General features: G+C 55.8%; 1 protein-coding gene across 4 annotated transcripts in view; it reads right to left on the bottom strand.

Annotated features, from left to right (window-relative positions):
* The window catches only part of KLHDC3 (kelch domain containing 3), a 34,393-nt gene that overhangs the window by 1,089 nt on the left and 9,619 nt on the right, over nucleotides 1–23,685 (bottom strand). For all 4 annotated transcript variants that reach the window (XM_075925913.1, XM_075925911.1, XM_025177920.2 and 1 more), the window contains 9 exons: nucleotides 19,026–19,270; nucleotides 16,350–16,526; nucleotides 13,661–13,776; nucleotides 11,814–11,885; nucleotides 11,354–11,567; nucleotides 10,955–11,041; nucleotides 8,813–8,921; nucleotides 1,298–1,371; nucleotides 372–450 (listed from right to left, as the gene is read on the bottom strand). In XM_075925913.1, the coding sequence (XP_075782028.1) occupies nucleotides 372–450; nucleotides 1,298–1,371; nucleotides 8,813–8,921; nucleotides 10,955–11,041; nucleotides 11,354–11,567; nucleotides 11,814–11,885; nucleotides 13,661–13,776; nucleotides 16,350–16,526; nucleotides 19,026–19,179 (1,082 nt within the window). In that variant the 5' untranslated portion in view covers nucleotides 19,180–19,270. The remainder of the gene's footprint in view (nucleotides 1–371; nucleotides 451–1,297; nucleotides 1,372–8,812; nucleotides 8,922–10,954; nucleotides 11,042–11,353; nucleotides 11,568–11,813; nucleotides 11,886–13,660; nucleotides 13,777–16,349; nucleotides 16,527–19,025; nucleotides 19,271–23,685) is intronic.

Genomic DNA, 23,685 nt, shown 5'->3' with positions numbered 1-23,685 from the left:
AGAGCTAAGAGGCCCCCAAGCCCCACTCTACCTGTGTGTAGATGGAAGGGCCCCAAATGTGACCAGCTGGGGATCACATCTCGCGTGCGAGGGGTGTTCGTGGGTTTGTGTGCAAGCTGCTGGACGGGGGGGCTCCAAAGAACCCCCATCGGGAGCATAGTTGGCAAGCCAAGGGGTGGGAATGTGGCCCAAGGATCCGAGGGCACTGAGTACCCAGCCCCCATCAGATTGTGACACCTTGCCAGAGCCCTCCCAACAGTGCTACTGTCCAGGTTGCAGACACCACTGGGGGAGGCTCCCAGGCCAGCTTCCCCCAAACGGCGGGCTTGGATCTAGGAGCCCGAGGCTGGCTGACAGAGCAGCACCCCTACCTGATGTCGTGTGGGAGGCACGACTGGTCCAGGCTGTGCTGAATCACTGCCAGCTTACACAGCGTCTTCAAGCTAGGGCCTATGGAGAGAAGGCACACAAGGTCCAACTATGGCCAGCGCCCGGGGAGGTGGGGCTGCTCTCGCCTGGGCGCAGGGGGGCAAAGCCAGGCCCCAGCGCAGGGTCCCGATGAACTACTGTGAGCAGCAGCCATGCAGGTGGGATGGCCTGGACTTCTTAACATAAGAGCAGCCAGACAGGGTCAGACCAAAGTCCATCCAGCCCAGTGTCCTCTCTGCCCACAGTGGCCAGCCCCAGAGGGAATAAACAGAACAAGGGAGTCATCAAGTGACCCCTCCCGTCGCCCACTCCCAGCCTCTGGCAAACAGAGGCTAAGAACACCATCCCTGCCCATTCTGGCTAATAGCCATTGATGGACCTAACCTCCATGAGTGTATCTAGTTCTGTTTTGAACCCTGCTAAAGTCCTGGTCTTCACAACATCCTCTGGCAAGGAGTTCCACAGGTTGACTGTGCATTGCAGGAAGAAAAACTTCCTTTTGTTTGTTTTGAATCTGCTCTCTATTAAGCTACTTGTGCAGCCTGAGGGGGGCAAACCAGACACTGCACCTGCATGGAGGAGGGCCAGCCTGGTTTGATCCAGTGTAGCTCAAGAGCCCAGGAGCTGCAGCCTTGCTCCAGGCCTGGGAACATGTAGGTCAGCTCCTAGATCTGTATTTAGGGCTCGGGAGTGCCAAGCCCCAGTGGGAGCTGCAGGACACACGGTGCTTTTTAAGGCAGACCACTTAGTTAGGAGTCTCAGTGTGGCCATAGGAACTGGCCGTCAGGGCCCAGGGCTGAGATCTGGCTACAGGAGCGCGGGGCTGCCGAGGGCAGCAGGACACAGCCACGGTGAGATGCTCACGTACTGAAGTCGAGGATGTAGAGGTCCGAGTGATCCATCAGGTCAAATTCGTCCCCCATTCCTTCCTCCGGAGATGGGCTGTGGGAGCCAATCAGAACAGTCAGTCACTGTGGCAGTGCCCCCACGGGGGCTGATGTTGCTCCGATTCCAGGGGCTAGGGACCCTGGTCCTATCAAGCTAGGAGGGACTGAACAGCAGAGCTCAGTGATCGGGGGCTGGTCTCACCCCCACAGATCCTCGGCATTTAGCTTCCATTCCTGCCACTCCACTGAGGGCAGCCACATCCCGGCCCCAAGCTCCGCCCCAGCCTCTGGACTGCTCCACAGCCCGTCCCTCCTGTGGCCTTCGCCTAGGGCTCAACTGGCTCCTCCCCACTTCCCGCTTTGCCTCATTCTCCCACATCAGGGGTCCTGTAGCCCTCTCCTTCCCACACTGTCCTCGTGTGGTCACCTGGGTTCCCCTGTCCCTCTGTGCCAGGGACACTACGCCTCGCCGGGCTCCATTCGCTCCTGTCTCTTGGCTGGCCGGTCACCAACTCAATCACCAGGGCAAAAAGCAAAACCTCTTTCCTAGGGAACCTGTCCTTCCCCTGCCCACCACAGCCAAGAGCCCCCTCCCCGTTAGCATGAGGGTTACACTGCTCAGTCATTGGGCCGACTGCCAATGCCTGCTGGTCCTTCCTCCACCTCATCGCGGAAATCCCAGGCGCTGGCTAGCAACTGTGGGAGCTGCAGGAAGAATGACTTCCTCCAGTTGCTGTTCCAAGCCTATTACCCTCCCTGCCTGCTTCCTTCAAGCTCCCCATTTCCTGCCCACAGCTCCCCCACGAACCCGCCCCTCCACTTTGCACCCGATTCCTAGCAGAGGTTACAGGTGCATGAGGAACGTGCCTGTAACAGTCACTCCTGCTCCCCACGCCCCGGATGGGACAGCCACAGGCAGAGTGCAAGAGGGTCCTGCACAGGGCGGTGAGCGTGGCTGGCTCTTCGCAGACTGGTCACTGCCACGTTCCAGCGCTCAGAGCACACACAAGCCGGCCCCACCAGCGGCCCAGGGCAGGGGACCAGCAGCTCTCGCTGAGCGAGGAGCACCCCGTGCATGCTGGGAAGAGCGCTGGGCTGGCAGAGAATAGATTTGTTTGCACAAGCGTCTGACCAGCCTTCCCCAGCAAGCCGAGCTCCTTGTGCAGCTCCCACAGCAGGCGGGCCGGACATACCAGCACCAGCTGGAGGACTCATTACCACAGCAGGCCAGCCACACACCCCTAGCGGGCGGCTGACGGAGCAGGGCTGATCTCGGGTCATGCAAGAGCAGCAGCATTTCTAGGGCCTTCTCTGCAGACAGAGGGGCCCCTGTGCTAGGAACCCTGGGTAGCAGAGCTTGATGGACACTGCCGAGCTTGATGGGAGGCAAGCCTCTAACATGGGGCTCTCTGGAAGAACAGTTAGCAGCCACAGAGAGCAGTCAGTCTCCACTTAGCCCCAGGGCAGAGGCAGCGAGGGGGAGCGCCGCAGACAGCGCTGGACGAGCAGGGACTGCTTGGGTCCCTGCTCCCTGCCGCACTTCTCCTGGCGGGCTCTTGTACATTTCAAAAGCAGACGCGCCCGCAGCGGGAACCGGCGCGAGTGGAGACGGCTTCAGTCCCCCCTTGCGCTGTTCCCCGCTGCACCTCTGCCTCCCCTGCCCCCCCGCAGAGATGGAGCTGGGGGGGAACCGGCTTTACTGGTCCCCACAGCACCAGCTCCTGCTCTCCCCACCACTGCCTCTCTCTGATAAAGGCAGCAAGGGGGGGAAGCGACTAGCTGGTCGACTGGCCGATAAGCATTTGCTCGTGGGACAGTCGACCAGTCGCTTACATCGAGCGGAGAGCTGGATTCTGGGGTGGAAGCTTGCTGCTTGGGCTGCAGAGACTTCGCAGGTAACAAGGAAACAACATTTTCTTTTCTTGCAGGTCACAGGACAGGGAGCACTGGCCCTCGCAGGGATGAAGTCACATTCAGGGAGCCAGGCAGTTCCAGAGGGAGAAAGGCTGCTCTCGTAGCCCTCCCAAAACACAGGCCAGTGAAGCTGCTGCTCTAGAGCAATTCTGCAGCCCTCTGGGTCTTACGGGAAAGGCTTAACTATGAAAAGCTGGACTCTGCCAACTCCAGCGAAACGCGGCTGATTGAGACATCCCTACGTTGCTAGGTGCCAATGCGCCTCATGCAGAGATCAGCCCTTGGCCCGGCCCCTCCCCCCCAGGAACAGCTGTGCTCTGCTCCCGCTCAGAACCTCCCCACCTTCTTCAGCAGCAACCCTGAAGGTGCATTTGCCGCGTAGCGGCCCTGCTGCTCCCGCTGCCCTTCCCTGGCTGCTCGTAGCACGTCATTATATCGGGCTGCTATGGCTGTCTGGGTCTCACACAGCTCCTCTTCCCAGCTACAGGCTAGTTCAAGATGCATTTCCCCCTCTCCATCCAGATTCCAAAGGGGCGAGCCAGACAAAGCCATTTGGCTGGAAATGCTCCTGGCCGTGATCAGCCACACGGACACAGCACGGCCAGTACTGAGGCTGGCGTGGGTAAAGGAAAGGTACCGAGCGAGCGCTACCCCACTCCTCTCCAGCCGGGCTCCGTTCATTTGGAACCTGCACTCCATGGCTGTTCTGTGGCCTGTGAAAGGGGGAGCTGTCATTTCGGGCCAGCTCCTGGCAGGCTGGCACCCCCGGCTGCATTCTCAGTAGAAAACCCAAGACCCTGAACCCTTCTCTCCACTGGCCAGAGGCAGTACCCGCTGTCCCTGCCCTGGCCTCTGAATAGCGCCCGCTCCGTGGTGGAAAGCCAATCTCAGCTGCGGGGAACAACACGTACGAGTCAGTCAACAAGTTCTGCTCCAGCACGGGATGGGGTGTTGAAGTGACCCAGACTCCGCAGGCTGCAGCTCACCCAGATGGGCACTTTAAGATCTCAGATGAGCATCGGCAGCAACATCTGCCAGCCTCAGGCCTTTGTGCACGAGGATCAGCGGGGACGCAGGACGTGGATGCAGCCTCTCCCCAGCACCGAGCATAGGGGCTGCCATGAGTGACCAGAGCAGCAGCCATATTCGCTGAGACAACACCTGTTGCTGATGGGTCCCATCTGTCTGAGTTCAGGAAAGGGCCCTTTAATCCCACCCCGGTGTGGGGGTTTCATAGCCAGGATAATCTAATCTTATTTCACATCCGTGTCACAGGAAACCCTTAGCCTGCAGAGGGGCAGCTAGAAGGCCCCATGGCTGCTGACTTATCACCAAACCCGGCGGGGCTAAGGAACGCGAGTTCAAGGCCAGGAGAGCAGCTAAGGGACGAGATATCAGTGTGAACAGACCCCAGGAAAGGGAGTCTCAGGGCACATCCTCTCCCCTATCAGCCAGACGCCTGAAAAACTTCCTGCTTCAGGCCCCAGCTCCCATGTGGCCAGGCTTCTGAGCTGCTTCCAGCACCCCTGGACAGTGTGGGCAGAGAGCAGAGGCTGGAGAAAGCTGAGGGGGGAGGGCCTGAGGCAGCAGCAGCCGGTGCGGGGCTCCTGGATACACACAAGAACCATGTAAAGACCACTCCTCCCACACACCGAAGGCCCTGGGGACACTAACATTGGAGGGCCTCTGCTGTGGCCACACTGTGATCCCTGGGCCCCTGGGTCTGAGTGGACATGGCTGAGCTCTGGGGGACGCTGCGTTTCCATGTAGTGTCTGAAGTACGCTGCCTGTCTGGCCCAGCTTCTGAAGGACTCCAAGAGCCCCTGAGCCCTGCCACAAAGAAACAGCAGCCATGGCTGGAAGAACAGTCCCTGGAAGGGGAAGGACAGACTAGAAATGGGCTTCACTGTCCCGGACCGGGAGCCTGCCCCCTCTGCCATGCAGCTGGCCAGAGGCTGCCTGCTGTTATTGTTTCAGCTCACTTCTTTAATCTCTTCCTCTGGGCTGAAACTTTATCTCTGCCCCTTCTCCCCGCTTCCTGGTGACCTGCAGCCGACAATGCAGACTGTAGGGAGCTCTCCATTTACAAGGACTTCCTGGAAAACTTCTTATCAAGCCAGCCAGCCAGCTCCAGAACACACCTGATAACCGCCTGCAGGAAGCGAACCAGCCCCTCCGCGGCTCTGAGACAGGGGCCCAGCAATCCCGACCTGCCACAGCTCCGCCTAGCCCCCGGCCGACACTTGCATGCTACCCAAGCCCACACATGGAGAATGGGAAGCGGTTGATTCTCAGTGTCTTAGGGAAGCAGTTTCCTAGCTGCTCAGGGTGAGCAGCATGAACGGAGACAGGACTGCAGGAGCACAAGCTCCGTTAGACCGGCCCTTCTGCTGAAGCCAAGCAGCTCTCAGAGCGGCGCCTCACTGCCTACGGGAGGCGCCACGCAGACTTTCCACCCCCACACCCGCTTTGGGAAGCACCGGGGGCCACGGTTTCCTCCCTCCAGCTGTGAGTTTGGAGAGTTCCCGAGACTCAGGGAGAAGCGACCCAGCCTCTGGCCCCGCACCCATCGTCAGGACCGCACCAAGGGCTGTGGACGGACACTCAAGTCCTTGTCGGGGGTCTGCCGCCCCCAGTGAGCCATGCCTGTGCCAGTGCGGTTTGTTCCACTGCAGGCTGGGGAGAGGCTAAAAGGCACTGCGGGCATTTGAACGGACACGTGGTTGCGGATCTGAAACAGGCTGCACAGCCACAATCTGTCACTGCCAGAGTTCAGAGCAGAGGGTCTGAGGAGGTGCTGGGGCATTTCCTTGCTTTTAGCAGCTGCTAAGTCTCTCGGCCACATCCAGCTGCCCTCCACCCTGATGGGGTCACGGAAAGTGTTTGACAGCCAAATCCCTGCCTCTAGGCCCCCCCAGCAAAGGAAACCTTCAGCCAGATGCACTATTGAAAGGGCAGCACAGGAACGGTCCCCTCGCTGCCGTGCGTGGCCCTGCCATACAGCCATTGCGATCACGCCCACATGCGACAGGCAGCAACACTCAGCAGCAGAGGCAAGGGGGACAGAAGGGAGGTGCTCAGCAAGGGAGACATGGGTCTTGGAGAGTCACTGCAGATGAAGAGGCTGGTCCCACAGCAACATCCCCTTCTCGCCCTGAGCCCCTTTCCAGGGTGCGGCACCCCACTGCCCTTCCCCGAAGCTTAGCTCCTTCCCCTATTTACTGAAGAAACCGAGGCACAGCAAAGTTAGAGGGAGTTGGTGACAGGGCGGCCGCTAGGACCCAGAAGCTGGGACTCCCTGTACTCGGCTGGCCACTAGGCTGTGCTGGGAGCCAGGAGAAAGCATGCTGCCCTTTTCTGCCCCGTTGGAATGTTTTCTCCCCTGCCCTGGGGAAGCCGACCTGAGCCCCTCTGGGCCCAGCGTCCATGAGGGGCTGTTAATGCGGGAAGACAATGATCTCAGGGCTCCCGGGTGCCCCGCACTCAGCTGGAGGAAAACCTGGGGGCAATTTCAACACTGCAGCTGCAGAGTGGGAAGGAACCGGCTTTTCTTGGTTCCACGTGCAGGTTGCCATGGGGAGATGGCTCTCATGGGCACGGATCCAACAGACACAGCAGGGGAGGAGTCAGGGCGTGTTCCATCCACGGAGGATTCAGGGGCGGCACCTTTTCAAACCCAGCCACCAAACTACAGCAACATTCAGAGCACGTGGCAAGGAAGGGCCCTATAAGAATGCATGAGTCAGGGCAGGGAGCACTGGAGTTGGGGGGCTCTGGGCAAGGGGCTGGATGTGTGGGTGGACTCAGGGCAGGGGGTAGCGGCTGCAGGAGTCAGGCCAGGACTTGGGAGCTAGGGCAGGGGATGAGGATGCAGGAGTCAGGGCAGTGGCTAAGGAGCAGGGAGCTGTGGGGGTTCAGGGGAGGTGTGGGGGGCTTACCAGGGCTGCCTGTGGCAGCAAAGATGGGGAGGGCACAGTTTCTGGACCCCACTGGCATCTCCTCGGGGGGAGGGATGGACAGTGGTTTCCAGTGCCCCCGCATCTCCTCTGGGGGGCAGTGGTTTCTGGCCCTCCCCCGATGTGTCCTGGGGTGGGGGGATGTGGGCTGTGGTTCTCAGTTGGCCCCCACCCTGTTTCCTGGCGTTGGGAGGGGGACTCTGTGCCCCCCCCAGTGTCACCAATCCACAATTCACGGCCCTCCAGTTTGTCCTGGGGCCGGGGGTTTGCAGCCCCCCCGACATGTCCTGGAGAAGGGTTGAAGCTGGGGCCAGGGCCATGCGGTGGCTGCCCGGCTGCTCCTGGGGCAGGGCTGCATGGCAGGCAGCTGCCCCGTGTGCTGGAGCTGGAGCCGGAGCCAAGGCCATGGTGCGGCTGCTCCCAGGGGGGAGGGCCGCATGGCAGGCAGCCTGGCTTTAGCTCCAGCAGCCGCCTGCCACGTGGTCCGCCCCGGGAGTGGCTGTACCACAGCCTGGGCTCTAGCTCTGGCAGCCAAGAGCCATGTTAGGCTCGTGAGCCGTTGGTCGCTGACCCCTGCATGAAAGGCTGCGGAGCCTGTTGATGCTTTCGACACACAGGCCTCTCTCGGGAGGAGCACAGTGCTGGCCTGGCCGGTTCGGCGGGGCCTTCGCGTGGGCTAGAGGAACTGGATGGGTCAGACGTCGGGAGATGCACAGAGTTGCCCCTTGAGAGGTGCTTGGCCAGCGAGGGGCAAGTGAAAAGGGGTCACATAACTGGCCGACTCCCAGCTTTTCAGGGTTGAAATGGCACCCAAACGGCTAGCTCTGTGGGTTCTAGAGCCCCTGCCTGTGCCATAGGGCAGTGTGAATCTGGGGCGCGTCTAACTGGCGAAGGGTGAGCAGGCAGATGAGATGTCAGCGCAGGGGTGGGCAGTCAAAAAGTGGTGGCCTCCCAGGGTTAGCTCCTGGCGGGCCGCTGCCGCCATCTTTACCTGCGCCTCCGCGGGCAATCGCAGCTCTCACTGGCCGGGGCTCGTTGCTCGTGGGGGCCCGCCAGGGACTAGCCCTCGCAGACTCGATCCAGCCCGCCGGCCGGTATTCACCCAGCCCTGTTCTAGTGGGCGGGAGAATCTCCGTTCTCACAAGCCGCCTGTGGCCCAGTTCAGACAGAATCTCGGTGCGACGAACCGGAGACGTGTGTCGGCACAGGCCCCTCCCTCCCCACCACACACGTCAACCACCCTGGCAGCAGCCTGGTGCACTCCCAGGCAGGGTGTGGACATGAAGGGGATGCTCAGTGGTACAGGGGTATAGGAGAGGTTTGAAGGACCGTTCACATCCTCCTCGTTCAGCCTCCTCCCCGACAACAGCCCACCAATCCAGGCGCATTTCTCTGCCAAGCCTGATGAACCAGCCCCCACTGGCCTCAGGGCGACAGAGCCCTACACCAGGAACTGACGGCAGCCCGCCTCTGCCACTGGCCAAACCCTGAGTTATCCGGCTGAGACGCGCAACTCCCAGGGGGCCAGAGGGGTGATCGCTTCATGGAACCCCTTTATGTGAAGGAATCTGGGGAAGCAACGTAAAGCAGGGACTCTCCAGCAGGCGCCCATGGCCCAGCACTCACCTGGTGCCCCCGAAGAGGATGATCTTGTCCCCCACTCTACAGCAGCACTGCCTGCGGCGAGGGCAGGGCCCCTTCCCCTTGGGGTCAATCTTCTTCCAAGAAAAGGATACTGTGGGAAAACCCACAAGTCTGTCACAGGGCGCAGCGTGGAACTGAGCAATCCCCCTGGAGCCCTGGGTTCCCGAACTGCAGGGTTAAACACGCGCAGGGCCCTGCCATGCTGGTCCCAGCACTCTGCCAGATGGGAAGAGAGGCAGCGTGCAATCCAACAGCCATGTAACCACATCACATTTTAGCGGTTACATGACTTCGATAGTCCCCGGAGGCGGGGCCGGCAGCCAACACGCTCTCGGCCCCACTCCCAGGGAGCCCCCGCCACTCCGTGCTGCCACCCCTGTCAGAGGTGGGGGGACAGGCGGGAGCTGGTCCATGAGGGAGGCCGGTATAAAAACCAGCTCCCCGTGCAGACCGGCTCCTGCCTGCCGCCCCACTGACACAGCAGCGTGGGGTGGCAGCAGCCCCTGTCCACGGGGGTGGGGCACGCTCCCCACGGACAGGGGCTGCTGCTGCAGAGCAGCTAAAGGCCAGCTCCTGCCTCTGTCTCAGGCAGCAGGGGGCGGAATGCAGGTAGTCGACAGGGCAAGCCCAGGCTTGTCGGTTAATGGTGCAGTCGTCTACACACGGACATCCCTCGTCAAGAGCAGCCTTCCCCCGGCCCCTCCCACCATAAGGAGGGGAGCACTCCTCTGTGGACACTGCATTCAGGAGGCCTCATTCCAGTGCAGAGGGAGGTTCTCATTGAGCTCCATCTGCGGGAGTCAACACACGACGCAAGTTGGAGTCTCCTGCAGACACCCCACCAGGGTCACTTGGCTGCTCCCTGCCAGTGGCTGACTGGGGAGGCCTCAGCCTAGCCACCCAGCCTGCCAAACTCACGCGGTTCCTTCAGGCAGGAAACCAAATTCCCATCCCTCCCCTATTCCAGGGGAAGCAACAGAATGCGGCACCCCGCGGGGACCCGGCCGTCTCGCCACACAGAACTGCAGGGAGGGCTTGGTTCAGACTTGCCAGAGACCAGACTCCGGCTGCGCTGGGGGAAGGGCTGAGAAGAAACCCTGAGCAAGGGACCGGCCAGCATCCCCTCCCAGCCGGTCTCCTGAACCACACCCAGCTTTGCAGTGCCATCTGCTGACAGCTGCACTCTGCACAGCCCTTCCCACAGGACACGCATGCTCCTTTGAAGGGAGGACTCACTGCTGGAGAACAATGAACTGGAGCCTGAAGGCTGCAGAGAGGACAAATGGGAATGGATGTGTTGCCGGGGCTCCTGGAGGTGGCGACTCATTCAGGAAATTGCAGCTATTAGCGCTGTTCAGCACCACACGCAGTATCCACAGATGTGTCAGGGGAACGCAGACTGCACGGTGCTGTCCCTCAGACAAGTGCTTAGCACGTCTTTAGGGCTTCAAGTGCTGCAAGCACTCTGCAAACGTGAATCCAGCCTCACCCCCCCATCCTCGGCTACAGATGGGGGACTGGAGGCACAGTGCAGAGATCTGAGCTCCACTTCCTGTCTCCCGGGTGCATGCTCAGACCTCTAGAAGAGCGCTTTGTAAAACGAGCCCTTTCTTGGTCTGCAGAATTAAGCCTTTTGGGATCACAGCAGCAGAGGGGCTCGGTACTGGGAGGGGTCAGACCAGAGTTCAAAGTGAAGGGTTCCCCCGTGCTGAAGCCATGATTTCCCCATGTTCACTCTTCAGGGGAGCCCTAATCTACCCTCTTCTCCGTAGCTTCCTGTTCAGATTAGCTTGTTTCTGGACAGAGTGCAGAGTGCTGCCACCGAGTGGAGGATGGACCCCGCTTCCTGGCCAGAGGTGTACGGCAGCGTTACTCTGCTCTCACTGGTCTCTGGCAAAGTGACGTGAAGCCAGAAAAGGCACAAGTTGATTTATCCCTGCAATGTCACTGCCAGATGGCTGATCATGTGTATTGATTTGGGTGGGTATTCACAAGCTCTTTGGGGCCCGGACAGTGCCCTCCAGGAGGAGTGCATTACCTCCTGCATGGGGCCCCGGATCACAGCCGACGACCTAGGGCACCACCACACTTCAAATAAAGGGAGAAAAGGTTGAGCCGAAATACCTGGGTCAAATTTCCAGAGATCATGGAAGTGTCTGTTCAAGCGTGCGTTGTAGCCACCAAATATATACAACTCCCCATTGTAGCCAACTGCAGGGAGCAAGGAGAAATGTCAGCACATGCAGCCTAGAACCCAGCTGCACCAGCCTCCCAAGGGAAGTAACCGGGACGTCGTTCTTACAGGCCCTCTTCATGCATGAGGCAGCCTGCGAGGCTCTTCACCTGCATGGGACTGCACCATGCACTGACTTTCCCCAGGACACGTCAGGTACATTCCCTGCATCCCCCTTTCTCCCCAGAACTAGACAAGGGGCCAGGAAGGCTGCACAGCTCTCCCATGCTTCCCATTTATCCTCACTGAGCTCTCCCATGGCCCTTGCTTCCTGGAGGGAGACAACTCACATGCAGAGTGGCTCCGCCTGCCTTCGGGCAGCAGTGGAGTGGGAGGGGAGTCCAGCCAGGAGTTTGTTTCGGTGTCAAACACTTTGATTCGGTTACAGTAGATCTCATTGTTGGAGTGGAAGGGCCCAAAACGATCGGCTCGACCACCAAACACGTACATCTTGGTGCCAATGATGGTGGCCGAGTGGAAGTCTCTCCAGCGAGCTGGCGTGCCCTGGAACAGCACAGGCTGCTGGTAAGAAAACCAAGGAAAATGCAGACTGCCCCACAAGGTGAAACCACCGGGAGGGAAACTGGGCCTGGGGGGCCAGGGTTAGCGATGAGCCGCCACCCCACAGAGAACTTTCGCTTGAGGTTACAAGCAAGCGAGACAGAAGCTACAGAGCAGGTACACGCCACCCCCGGAGGGTAGCCGAGGTGAAGGTTTCTATGTGGGCCAAAGGGATAAACAGAAACTGACCTTCGCTTGGATTAGAGTCCACGTCATACTGCTGGTATCCAACTTGTGGATGTCATTTGAGAAGCAGTCAGCCTGGAAGAGAGTCCAATTCCCAAACTGTTAGGCAGACCAGGACTTCGTGGCTTTCAGGACACCAACGGGGCCTAGAGACCTGGAAACTGGCAGTCCACTGACTCACTCCTGATTCTCTGCACAGGATGGACAGCGAGGCTGCTGCCCGTGATTTCTCGCCCCCATCATTCAGCAGCTGGGCCCAGGCCTGGTTTACCAGCCGCCATTCTCATTCTGCACTGGACTAGAGTAATTAGGAATTGCCTGGTGGGCATCTCTGCGCTTACCACGGTCCTGTCAGAATGCTCTGCAAGCCGGAGAGCCTCCAGCCAACAGCCGCACACTCACTCACTACTCTTGGCTGCCCAGTGATGCTGAGCACACACGGCTCTCGCACATTTCAAATGGCAGTTCTGAGTGCTCAGCACTTCTGTGCCAGGCCCCTGCAGCCTGGGAAGATCCTCGTGCAAACCACGAGGGAAGTCTGTGGCAGTTGGTTTCTCCAGACCAACTCCTAAACTACAAGGCTAGCCTAGTGCTTCTTGCAACTCCATGGCTCATCCGGTGTCACATTCCGAATTTGTCACAAGTGAGGCCAGGGTTTTCACGACGACAGCCTCACTCACTGTCCATGCTGTGCAACAGACAAGAGACAGGGGCCACCTAGTCAGAGACTGTATCATAACGCACAAAGGGGCAGAACCAGAGCAGCCTAGGCAATATTAATGCTGGTAATTCCTAATGCAAACGCTTGACTTTGTTACACCAATGGCCTTTGGGTGCAATTCCCTAGGACTTTTATAACCAGAGACTCACAAGTTCATTGTACAACTGCAGTGACTCCTACACATAAGTTATTAGCAGGATCATCAGCTCCACAGTATGAGCCTCTCGCTCAAGTTAGTGCGGCCACTCGGCGAATTAGTAGTAACAGCAAGCTGTTTTCTAGCTGAGCAGCCTTTACAGCGGGAGAAGAAAACGCACTTGCTCACGGTACACATAGCCATGCACACGGAGCTGGCGTAAGCACACTGCTGCTCAGAATGAGTAAAGAAACAAGACTTGTGCCGAGTTCCTGTTCCCAGCTTGTGCAATCTCTTCTGTAAGAGAGGAGGGCCCCGGGGAGAATGGAACTTGCCAGCCTGCAAGGGCAGAAATAGAAGAACTTGCTAAACAAGAACAGAGCTTCTGTGAGCCAAAACCAGATTTGAACCCAACCGTGCTGCTCTCCTGGTTCCCAGACCAGCACACCTGCCTTAGGCTACCAGCACTTGGACATGTTCCTGGGGGGGACTCAGCAAGACTCAAGACACGTCTGCGGCAGCGGGAACATGCAGAGTTAAGCAGCACAGAGTAAGTTCTACTGCACAAATACAAGTGGACATTTTCCACGGCTCAGACCTTGGCCAAATTAGCTGGAGTGTCACAGGGTTGGCAAAAGCACCTTTCCCTTGGACCCTAGAACAGACGTCAGTTTAGAGACTCTGCTCCAAACTCAGAAGTGCTGGGTTTGTTCTCACAACCAGCTTAACTGGTTTTGCATATTTTTCCCAAAAATATTCCACACCAGCCCCAGGAGCCCTAAAACACTCCGGCTGTAACACCTACAATGTGACAACGTTATCGGGAGCTAACAGCAGGAGAGCATGCTGGAAAGCATTCGGCAGGCTTACATACAGGTGCACCTCTGTTCGAGGAGTAGTAGTCTGGGTACCAGGACAAGCTGTTAGAGAGCAGGATTACCCAGGTGGTGCCAGACTTCCCCAGACACACACGTTATGCCAGAGACCACCTACCAGCTGCTCATAGCCTCCAAAGATGTACATGGTCTTTCCCAAGACACAAGCAGAGTGCCCATCTCTTGCTCCTGGGACCATGCCAGAGACCTTGGGTGTGAACCACCTGTGAGTGCCTAAAATAGAGACAATGGGTGTTAAGAGCAGACACCAAACGGCGGAGTAGGGACGGGAGAGTGAAGGAGAGCAGCTCTTGGGAAGACATGAAAGCCACCACCTTCCAAAGGAGAAAGCCATCTCCTAACACAAACGGCAGATGCTGCGTGTGCGCCACCTGCCTTGAGCGATCGTGGGAAGCTCTCTAAGGCCAGGCCGCCCCACAGACAGGGGTCCTGTGGAATCGACACTCTGGGGCAAGGCCTGCTGCTTCCCGGGACAGCGATGCTGCATTCGGCAGCCATTCGGACTATGTTTTCCACAAGCTCGAGTACCGCAGTCAGCACAGTTCTCCTCTGGGCACGTACGTTTTCCATCGGATGCAAAGCTCATCTGATCTGCCCCTCGACTACGCTGTTGTATCTCTTCAGCCTCCAGCCTGCAGTGACGGTGCAGAACCGCGCAGGAAGCATCTGAGACACCGGCACAGAAGGCAGCCAAAGCGCACAGTGCTCTAGAGCCCGGCAGAGGGCCAAAGGTGGGTTGCTTGCTTGCGTCGCTGGATAGTCGCTGTCGTGTGCGAGAGAGCCCTGGTCACCTCCCCCCAAATTATCGGCCATGCCCATCATCGCAGCACTCGTCCCACTCGTGTTCGCCCTTGTCCCAGCCTTCCGAGTTTCCACCTTGCCTGCCTCCCATTCTCCTTTCCCACAAGTCCATCTGCTTCAGTAATTACAGTCAGATCCCTCCAAGAAGGGCTCCTGGGTCTGCAATCTGTGGGGACTGGCTCCAGTCAAGGGACTCTCCAAGCCTGGATAAAAGTCTTCTCCATGCAGGGCAATGTGAAATGGAGCCAGTGCAGGCACCTGTCCTTTATATGGCGATACACCTCTCTCAGAGCTGGAAGTGACCTTGAGAGGTCATTGAGTCCAGTCCCCTGCCCTCACAGCAGGACCGAGCACCATCCCTGACAGATTTGCCCCCGATTCCTAAATGGCCCCCTCAAGGATTGAACTCGCACCTCTGGGTTTAGCAGGCCAATGCTCAAACCACGGAGCTCTCCCTCCCCCCCCAGAGAAGCACGGAGAAGCCGTGGAGCAGCGGGAGGATCCCCTTCGTGCTGCTGGCAGCCAGCTGCAATGCTTATTTCAGGAAGTGGCAAAATTAGGATCTGCTCAACACCCTCCAACTTCCCTGACCTTGGCCTCCAGCCAGTTATGTGCCCAGATTCCAGCTGGCGCTGAATGAAGGGGCCTGCTGAAGGCCAGTGCAAGCCGCAGGGAGAGGGTAGGCAGGGAGGGAAAGCGAGCCTGGCTCCCACCGCAATTCCTGCCGTGCTTGGAGCCACTTCTAAAGCCAACCAGGCGCAATGGTGAAAAGCCCAGGCAAAAGCAACCTCTGAAGTCAGAGTCTCTAAGGCCTAGGACGCCTGATCTAGGCCGCACCTGTACCCCAGGGGTCAGCGAAGCCCTGTGCCTGGCAGTGGTCCCCAGGGCTTTGTCGAATCGGAGGTGACTCATGCCATGGGCCTCCACCGCTTCCTTTGACTGAAGCAGGATTGGCAGTGCCCGCTCTCCAGGCCTGGAGGGGAACTGGCACATGTGCACGGACGGCTGGACAGGGCTGCAGACTAAAGCAGTCGCCTGAGGTCTCTCCATCAATGTTCACTTGACACTCCTGCTAACTCAATTTAGCTGGCAGCTGTGTGGGGCCAGCTGCCACAGGCCCTTTGTGTCTGCAATGGTTTGTATGGCTGCTCCCTCCAGCTGGGCTAGTCAGAGGAGACAGCGCCAGCAGAAACCTGCGGAAAGGGCCCAGCCTGCGAGACATTCCCTCCAGTCCTCCAAGGACAAGCAACTCCTCTCTCTCTAAATTCTCCCCCAGACAGTCCGAGTCCTGCTTGCTTCCACATCCCTCCCTTTGCCATTCTCCGGGAATCCCTCCTCGCCTGTTCCCCAACGCCCTCCTCCTGCTCTGCCCCGCCAGCTGTGACCGTCATCCCACAAGCCCACTCAGACCCCCTCATGGCTTCCTGACTGTGCCCCAGTACTTCCCACTTACCCGCCAGGACTCCACACCGCTTTGAGACCAGGCCTGCCTCCCGACACTCCCCCACCCTGCTCACTGCAACTTCTGGAGCCTCTTCCGGCTTTTGTCTTTGCTCCCTCCTGACACTAAGGGCTGCCGAGAACAGCAGCTTCCCTCTCCTGGAGTGCCGGGCATTCACCCTCTCCAAGAGCTCAATTGCCCTCCCAGCGTTTCCGCAATAGTCATGCAGAGGAGTTGCTCACAAGAAAAGAGAGCTGTGAATTTAGTGAAGACAAAAGGGAACTTAACGCATTCAGGAGTCAAATGAATTTTAACTTCCCATTAGAAAAGAGCTAAATAGCTGTAGTTCCTAGCTCAGACCCAAACGTGAACACCTCCAGTGCTGCTACGCTAGCCAGAGAGGCTCCCAATAAAAGGCCAATTCCCAGCCTCTGGCAGTATTTCTCTGGAGGGAAAACCTCAGCTATCACTCCATGGGGACCCCAAAGCCAGCTGGAGGGGGAACCGTCTTGGAGAGCATTCAAGGTGGGAGCAGGGCACTTACTGACATCGAAGGCGTAGAGGACATTGCAGGCTCCCTCAGTGTCGTTACGGCCTCCCCATATGTAGATGGTATCGTCAATCAGCACTGCCGAGTGCCCATACCTCATGTAGGGCACCTCCCTCACGTGGTCCCGGCTGTTTGTCCACACTGGCGGCAGCTTGGTCCAGCGCAGAGACACTGAAAGCAGAAGCCCCAGACTGTGACTTTGGTGGCTTGCCCAATTCACACCAGCTGTCAGGTGTTGCATGGGTGAACACATGGAGAGCAGCATGCGTATGGGAGTGAGCATGCACAGATGTGGACAGAAACACTCGCAGTTACTCTGCAGCTCGCTGCGGGGGGAAGGGGGGTTGCACTCTGGTAAGCAAGTAAAAAGCCTAATTGGAACAGCTGGTAACTATAGAGCACACTGATATGAAATCCTCTGGGGAGATTAGTGGGTCTGCTGGCCACCAGGGAGAACAGGGAGCAACTGACGTGGCAGAGAAGCCAAGTGATTTCTCTGCCCCAAATTTCACCACGCAGGGCATCGGAGGAGACAGCTACAGCAGCCAGTTCTAGTCCAGTAATAGACATGAAGCACCATCGAAGACCGGTATAGGAGAGTAGGGTCTGGAAAGACTGATCAGCTGCAGAACAGCAGAACCAGATGGTAGAGAAATGACTGTACCTAAGGCTAAACATACCCCTGAGCACGGCAGGTTACAGCACTGTAAAGCACCAGTGTACACCAGGCTATAGCGCCAGGAGCCACACCCCCAACATAGTTAGCTACTAAGTGGGTTGTGCCCACGAAAACTCATGATCCCATCTAGACTTTGTGTTAGTCTCCAAGGTGCTGCAGGACCATTCGCTGTCTTGTAACTTTCTCCTCGTGGAGGTGATGTACAGCAGTGTTTCTCGGGGCACTCGAGAGACGTCTGGGGGTACGTCAACACACTGACATTTGGAGAAAACTGAATTTTTGTTTTCAGTTTTACAGCGCTTGCTTTACTATTTTTGTATTTTTTACACCTGAGAATGTCATCTCCAGCTCACAATTAAGTTGTTTAAACAAAAGTGTTGCAATGATGGAAAAAAAATCACGTGTCTGAAAACTGTAGGTACTGTACTGGGAGTACTTATAGTAATGTTTTTTTGTTTTTAAAGGGGTATTTTATAAAAAAAGGTTGAGAAACACTGCTCTACAGAACGCGCTCCCGCGTGGCCACACTGCTGCCTTAACGTTTTCAGTGCAGACAGAGTCTGATCTAGGGCTGTTCCTGGGAGCAGACCAATGGACCCAGCTTCAGTACCAGGTAAATCAGATGACGTGCTTAGATACGGAGTTGTGGTGAGCAGGACGAGGGGGAAAGGAGCGACATGGCAGCATATGGAGAGGACGATTCCTGAGGTAAGTCATGGCTAGAGACATTTGCAAAGGACCTCAGAGGGACCAACAAAGCTAGGTGAATGGGCAGCAAAATTCACTGACGGCAAATGCAAGCGGATACTCATTGGAAGGACTAATATGAACTACTCACGGACCTCTAGCTTATTACTGGCTACTTGGTTTCCCAAAGATGTGCTGTGAGGATGGGTAAAGCAGGAGCACCATAAGTTGTCCAGAGACCTCAAAGACTGCCTAGTACAGTGGCTCCCAACCTTTTCCAGCATACGGACCCCTTTTCAATCTGTTAACATTTTACGGACCCCCCCCCAAACAATATACAAGTATTTATTAATGGCAATACATAAGTGTTTATACACTGCACAGTTATGTTCATTTCTATTTTAAATTTTCCACGGACCCTAGCCCAACTACACTCTTCCTGCCACACTTAATAGCTTTTGAACGGTTAGAGCAGGGTGATGTATTCACGTAAAATGATCATGGAACTAAATATTTTATATTTATAATTACACAATCGATGAATATGTATTCATTACAATACAGAAGTGTTTATACATTGCACATTTCATTTCTATTTTCAACTTTCCGCCGACCCCCTGTAGTACCGTCGTGGACCACTAGGGGTCCGCGGACCACGAGTTGGGAACCACTGGCCTAGCAGATTCTTTCCTTCCCCTTGCTGCTGCTCAGGGCACCCACACCCCCCCATTTCCAGTCACAAGGCAATTAGAGCTGCCCCGCGGCCAAGGAACTTTAGGGCGTATTTGGGTGCGTTCAGCAGCATTTAACGTGGCACGCTGTTCGTTTCAAACTGCCTGTTTGTCTGCCTTTGCGCTTCGTTTTGTCACCCCCTCTCTTCACTTCAGTTGCTGAGCAAAACAAAGAGCCAGCACCATGGTAACCGTCAGCTCTGCATTGATCAGCGTCTTGGAACTCCTGTGGGGCAGTGCCATGAGATCAAGACGTACGATTGCCCCCAGTGCCCTCACCCCACGGTTCCGGATACAACCCCCACTCTGCCTGATGGGCAACTGCAGCCTCACAAAGGTATCACTCTAGGCTAGCCCTGCACCTGCAGATGTGTTTTCTAGGGGAAGAGGTGGCAATTCGCAAGGATCGGTGCTCTGCAAGCCAGTCTCCATGCAGAGCAGCAGTGGGTCTGTCTCACACTTGGCCTACAACCCTTCAAGAGAAATGAGCACTGGAGAATGCAACCTGACAACTAAGGCAGGGGAATTCCAGCCTCCGCCAGCCTGGCAGCTGCAAGGACGTAGCACACTTACCCGCATTAAATACGTGGACATCAATCTGCCGCAGAGTCTCATAGTCTTCACCAGAACAATACCCGCCAAAGGAATACACTTTATGGCCAACAGCCACAGCAGCGTGGTTCACTCTCCGGGGCCCACCTTCCAAGTGCACAGTCCACCGTAACATTCCCTTCTGTGAATGATCTACCCTGCAAAGCTCGAGGGCGCTAGAGTCTCATGCCCACAGGGGTCCCACGCTGGGCTGAAGCCACTCAGTTCTGCAACAGAGACGGAAAGCAATGCTCAGAAGACAGATCCCCACTCTCCCTTCGTGCCCGCTACAAGACAACACTGCTCTCAGGTCAGCAGTTGGCGCGCTGGAGATTTGAGAAGGTGCACACAAAGGGTCTTTCCACCTTGGTTCGGGATAGGGGTATTTGTGACTAAGTCCCTCAGTAGATTCAGAGGCTGTACAGGGAGCCTGCAGGCCAACGCTTCTGGGGAAGGACGGGCCACTTCAGACACTACGGAACAGGACGAATGCAGGGAAGTTCAACGTGTCCGAGTGGCTCCAGGGATCTAGATGGCTCAGAGGATGCAGAACCTCTCCTCTGTGGTCCCTAGTCCAAAACCAGGCTTCCAACATATGCCAGGTCTCCCACAAGTACCAGGCCCAATCCACAACATGTCCTGGATAGCTCTTCTAAGGGTTACATTGCCCAAGGAAGTAACAGGGCACACTGATGTCACAGTTCACTTCCCCAACTGCCTCCTCTTATTCAGTGACTCTTGAAGGCTGCCCAGAACAGGTTACACGTATGCCACTAAAGCAGCTTCTTTCCCTTACCAGCAGCACACTGAGTGAGTAGCATAGCAGAGGGGCGGGCAGTAATTTTTGACGAGGAGCCACTCCAAGATTTTGGAAAGTGGTTGATGACCGCACTTTTCCATGATGATATTGGAGGAGATGCAGGGTCTGAGATGGAGGTTGGGGGCAGAAGGAAGCTTGGGGTAAGGGACGGGGGTGCAGGAGGGAGTTTGGGTGAAGGAAGAGGTTGTGACCTAGGGCAGGAGACCAGAGTGTAGGGGTTTGGGATGTAACCTAAGGTAGAAGGGGACTGTGATCTGGGGCTGGAGATTGGGGTGCCAGATCTGGAAGGGAGTATGGCTGCAAGAGGGGCACCGAAGGTTTGGGTATGTTAAGTGGGGGGGAAGGGTTGGGGTGCCAGAGGCAGGCTGTGGCCAGGAGACTTACCAGCCAGCAGCCAAACCAGCTGCCTGCTTGCCGGCTGAGCTAAGGCTTACAGAGCTTACAACGTTCCCCAGCCAGCCAGCCTGCCAGCCTGCCAGCTTGCCTGGTCATGTGCTTCAGTGAATAACTGAGCCAAGGCAAGGTGGCATGGTTCTTCTTGGCTGCCTGTTATTCAACAAGCAACTCCCATTGGCTGGTTTCTGGCCAGAAAACAGCCAATGGGATTTTGCTGGGAGCAAGGATGGTTTCCTGAAGCTTCCTCCCTCCCCTCCAGTTTTGAAACTGGAATGGAGCCCGGCAGCTGTGTTTCTGCCTGGCACGTGGGGCAAGCAGGGGAGCCTGCCTGGGGCTCCCCGCTGCCTCTGTGGGCTGGATACAGTGGCTTGGTGGGCCGGATGTGGCCTGCGAGCTGTATTTTGCCCAGGCCCAGTATAGCATGTTCAAATTAACTGAAGCAAAAAAAAGAGAGAGTCACCAAGAGGCTGAAAATGTAAACTAAACAAATTAAAACCATGAACTTCTCATGGCACCTGGGGTATTGCTCGTAAGACATCCTGTGAGCCACGAGGTTAAGCTACATATTTGCCAGCCTGGCAGCCCCTTCCCTCTCCTGATCACAATGAAGCAGGAGACACTCAAGGAGCAAATGGGCCTCGTGCGTTGTCCTTGCCCCACCCGGAGACATTTGGAACGTCTGGTGGTCTTCTTTGATTAGCTGAGGTTCTCTCTCACCCTGAGCCCAAAGGAAGGCTACGATGTGGAGGTGGAGAGGAGAAGAGGGGAAGGAAAACAGGGAAGAAAAAGGGGATTGCAGATCACATTTTTCTTCCAACTCTGACCTGCCTGGAATCCATTGCTTAGACACAGTAAGTTGAAAGCAGCCCATAGCCCTCCTATGGCAAGCCAGAGCATGCTGTGCATTTGAACAGCACACAACGTGTTTGGCAAATCCCCAAGTAGCACGCTCGTGGGCAATTTTTCCATTCACTTTAAATTTTTTCCATCTTCAAACTGAGCAAACGCACCAGCTCTTATGGTCCCCAACACCATGGTAAACTGCTTATTCTCAACATCCTGTCTCCTAAAACAGTGGAACTCTCCCTGTCTCGTGCCAGGGAACACAGGTTCTGAGCAAATTCTTTAACCTTTTAAGTCGTGAGTGGTGCATGGCAGTGAGAAGATTGAAACAGGTTAGGTAGCCTGTCCAAGAGCGACTAGAAACCTTACTTCCATCCCAGTCTGTATTAACACAAACTTAGCAGAAGGGATTCTGCTTGAGGGTGGGTTTGAAGTGTGACAAGAGAAAACTTAGAAAGTTTCAGCCACAAGATGCTTCGGAAAGTTTGAGCAGGAAGTTACACCGAAAATTGGTCCATAACCTTAAGCATGGTAGGAGCTACCAGTCAACTATTACACAAAGGCATAAGAATGCTACACAAGAAAACCAAGCATTCAATGAACACCAGCAGTAATTAGAAGCTTCGGCCATTTTTCTCTTCCCAAAATTATCACGAGCAACTTGGACCTCTAGAATTAGGAAGCCAACAGAATTCACTCCAAGTGGTTCCACTGCCTTACAACAAAGTCTCCACCTGAAGCAACAATCCCAAACTTCAGCTACTTCAGCAGTTTCTCTTCTCACCAGCCAACTCCTGTTGTATAAGCTCCCTCCGAAGCTACAGCACATCCCTCCGCAAGCAGCCACGGTGACTGCTAGGGTCACCTTTGGACGAGTTTGGGGATTAAGTCTAGTCATTCAATAGCCGTGAATGGCTTAGCCCACATTCCCAGGGGACTGATAACCACACTTCAGCTGGATTGACTTTATTGGATTTAAGTGGTCAATTGCTGCAGTACATGGGCCTACAACCACCTTGTGCCTGGCTGAACAGAGGAAGCCCCATGCCTTGCACCTCTCTCATCAAAGCAGAAGAAAGGTGGGAAAAAAACTCCAAAGGGGTAGAAATTTGAACTTCCCCATTGGCTATTCTGGCCTGATCAACATGTAAGGCAGAGACCCATTTATTAGTGGCACACATGCCAGTGTCCTCTCCGGAAGTACTCTTAGTGCCTTCAGAGCCCTCTCCTTGATCTTGATCTGAGCTGGGCTGAGGTTGGACAGATCGAACAGACTCCATGGAGCTGTCTGAGTTAGCTGAGTGCATGGGGAACATGCTTTCTGCTTTAAGAACCCTTTTGTTGTCGTCGTTCCCCCCCCCCCCCCCCAGCCGATTGACCCACCAGAAGAACAGCACCTGTCACTTTAATCTTGGTGGCACAGATACCATCCCCAACAGGATGGCAGCAAATCTCAGAGCCCAGGTCAACTGACCCAGACTGGCAGGATGGGGCTAGAAATAGCAACACAGGCATTCTCCGTCAGGCTGCAGTCCAGGCTTTGAAACCCAGGGAGGGTCTCAGAGCCCAGATTCCAGATTGAGCCTAAACGTCTACATGGCTATTTTCAGTCCTGCAGGGTGAGCTCACGCCAGCCAACCCAGGCACTGAGATCTGCTGCCAAAGGGTCTTCTTTTTTGGGGGGTGCAGGGGAGGGGTGAGTATAGGAGACAGAGTAGACAGGCCTTAGATTTAAAGAGACTCCAACTCTCACATTTCACCATTTTTCCTCCTTTTCCCTTCAAAAAGTAAGGTAGATGCAAGAGCGGTAGAGAACCTAGACACACAAGCCTGCCACAGCACATGTGCTGCAGCCACTGAATGTATGAAAAGCATGACCGTACAAAGGTCATATAGGTTGCAACCGACACTTCTGAACTCTCTTCAGACTGCTTGGCACACTGTACAGTAGCAAAGGCTGAAAAAGCACAGTTTCTGGAGCTGTATTTGATAGTCCAATATGTTGTCCGGACACCCACAGTCCTACAGCATGTTGTTTTAAGCACAGCTGAACCATAATGGACTCTTAAAGCCATATTAAGCACGCCTCTACAGCATTTGTTAATTCTTTATCCCTTACTAGGCCACAGCAAGCTGTGCTGTTTTCTATGAAGTTTTATATTTTGTCAAGTTTGTTAATCATTCAACACACAGTTGCACTTTGAACCTTTCTGCACAATGAAAAACGTGCAGCAATTTTAAAGTTAACTCTGTTGCAGACACAGCAGCTTTCAGTAGAACATTTTCAAGCCTATAGAGGACTGACAATCCCAGCAAATACAGCTGCATTTTTCTGGTATATGAATTTAAAAAAAAGTGTAAGTCGTGAGTGGTGAGTAGAATTAGGCCACTACAAACTGCTTTTGAAAATCCCAACCACACTAGTCCTAAGCCATCCTGATGCAAGGTTACAAATCACTCAGGTCAAAGTTTTCAAACATCCTCCTAAAAAGCAGAGGCCTACATCAAAGTCAATCAGAATTGGGAGCTCATCAACTTTGAAAAGAAATCAGGCAATTTTGATATGACCAATTATAGGCACTC

This window comes from Pelodiscus sinensis, chromosome 3 (assembly GCF_049634645.1).
Source record: "Pelodiscus sinensis isolate JC-2024 chromosome 3, ASM4963464v1, whole genome shotgun sequence".
NCBI lineage: Eukaryota > Metazoa > Chordata > Testudines > Trionychidae > Pelodiscus > Pelodiscus sinensis.
The sequence above is the reverse complement of the archived record's forward strand: the minus strand, read 5'-3'. Positions and strand labels throughout refer to the sequence as shown.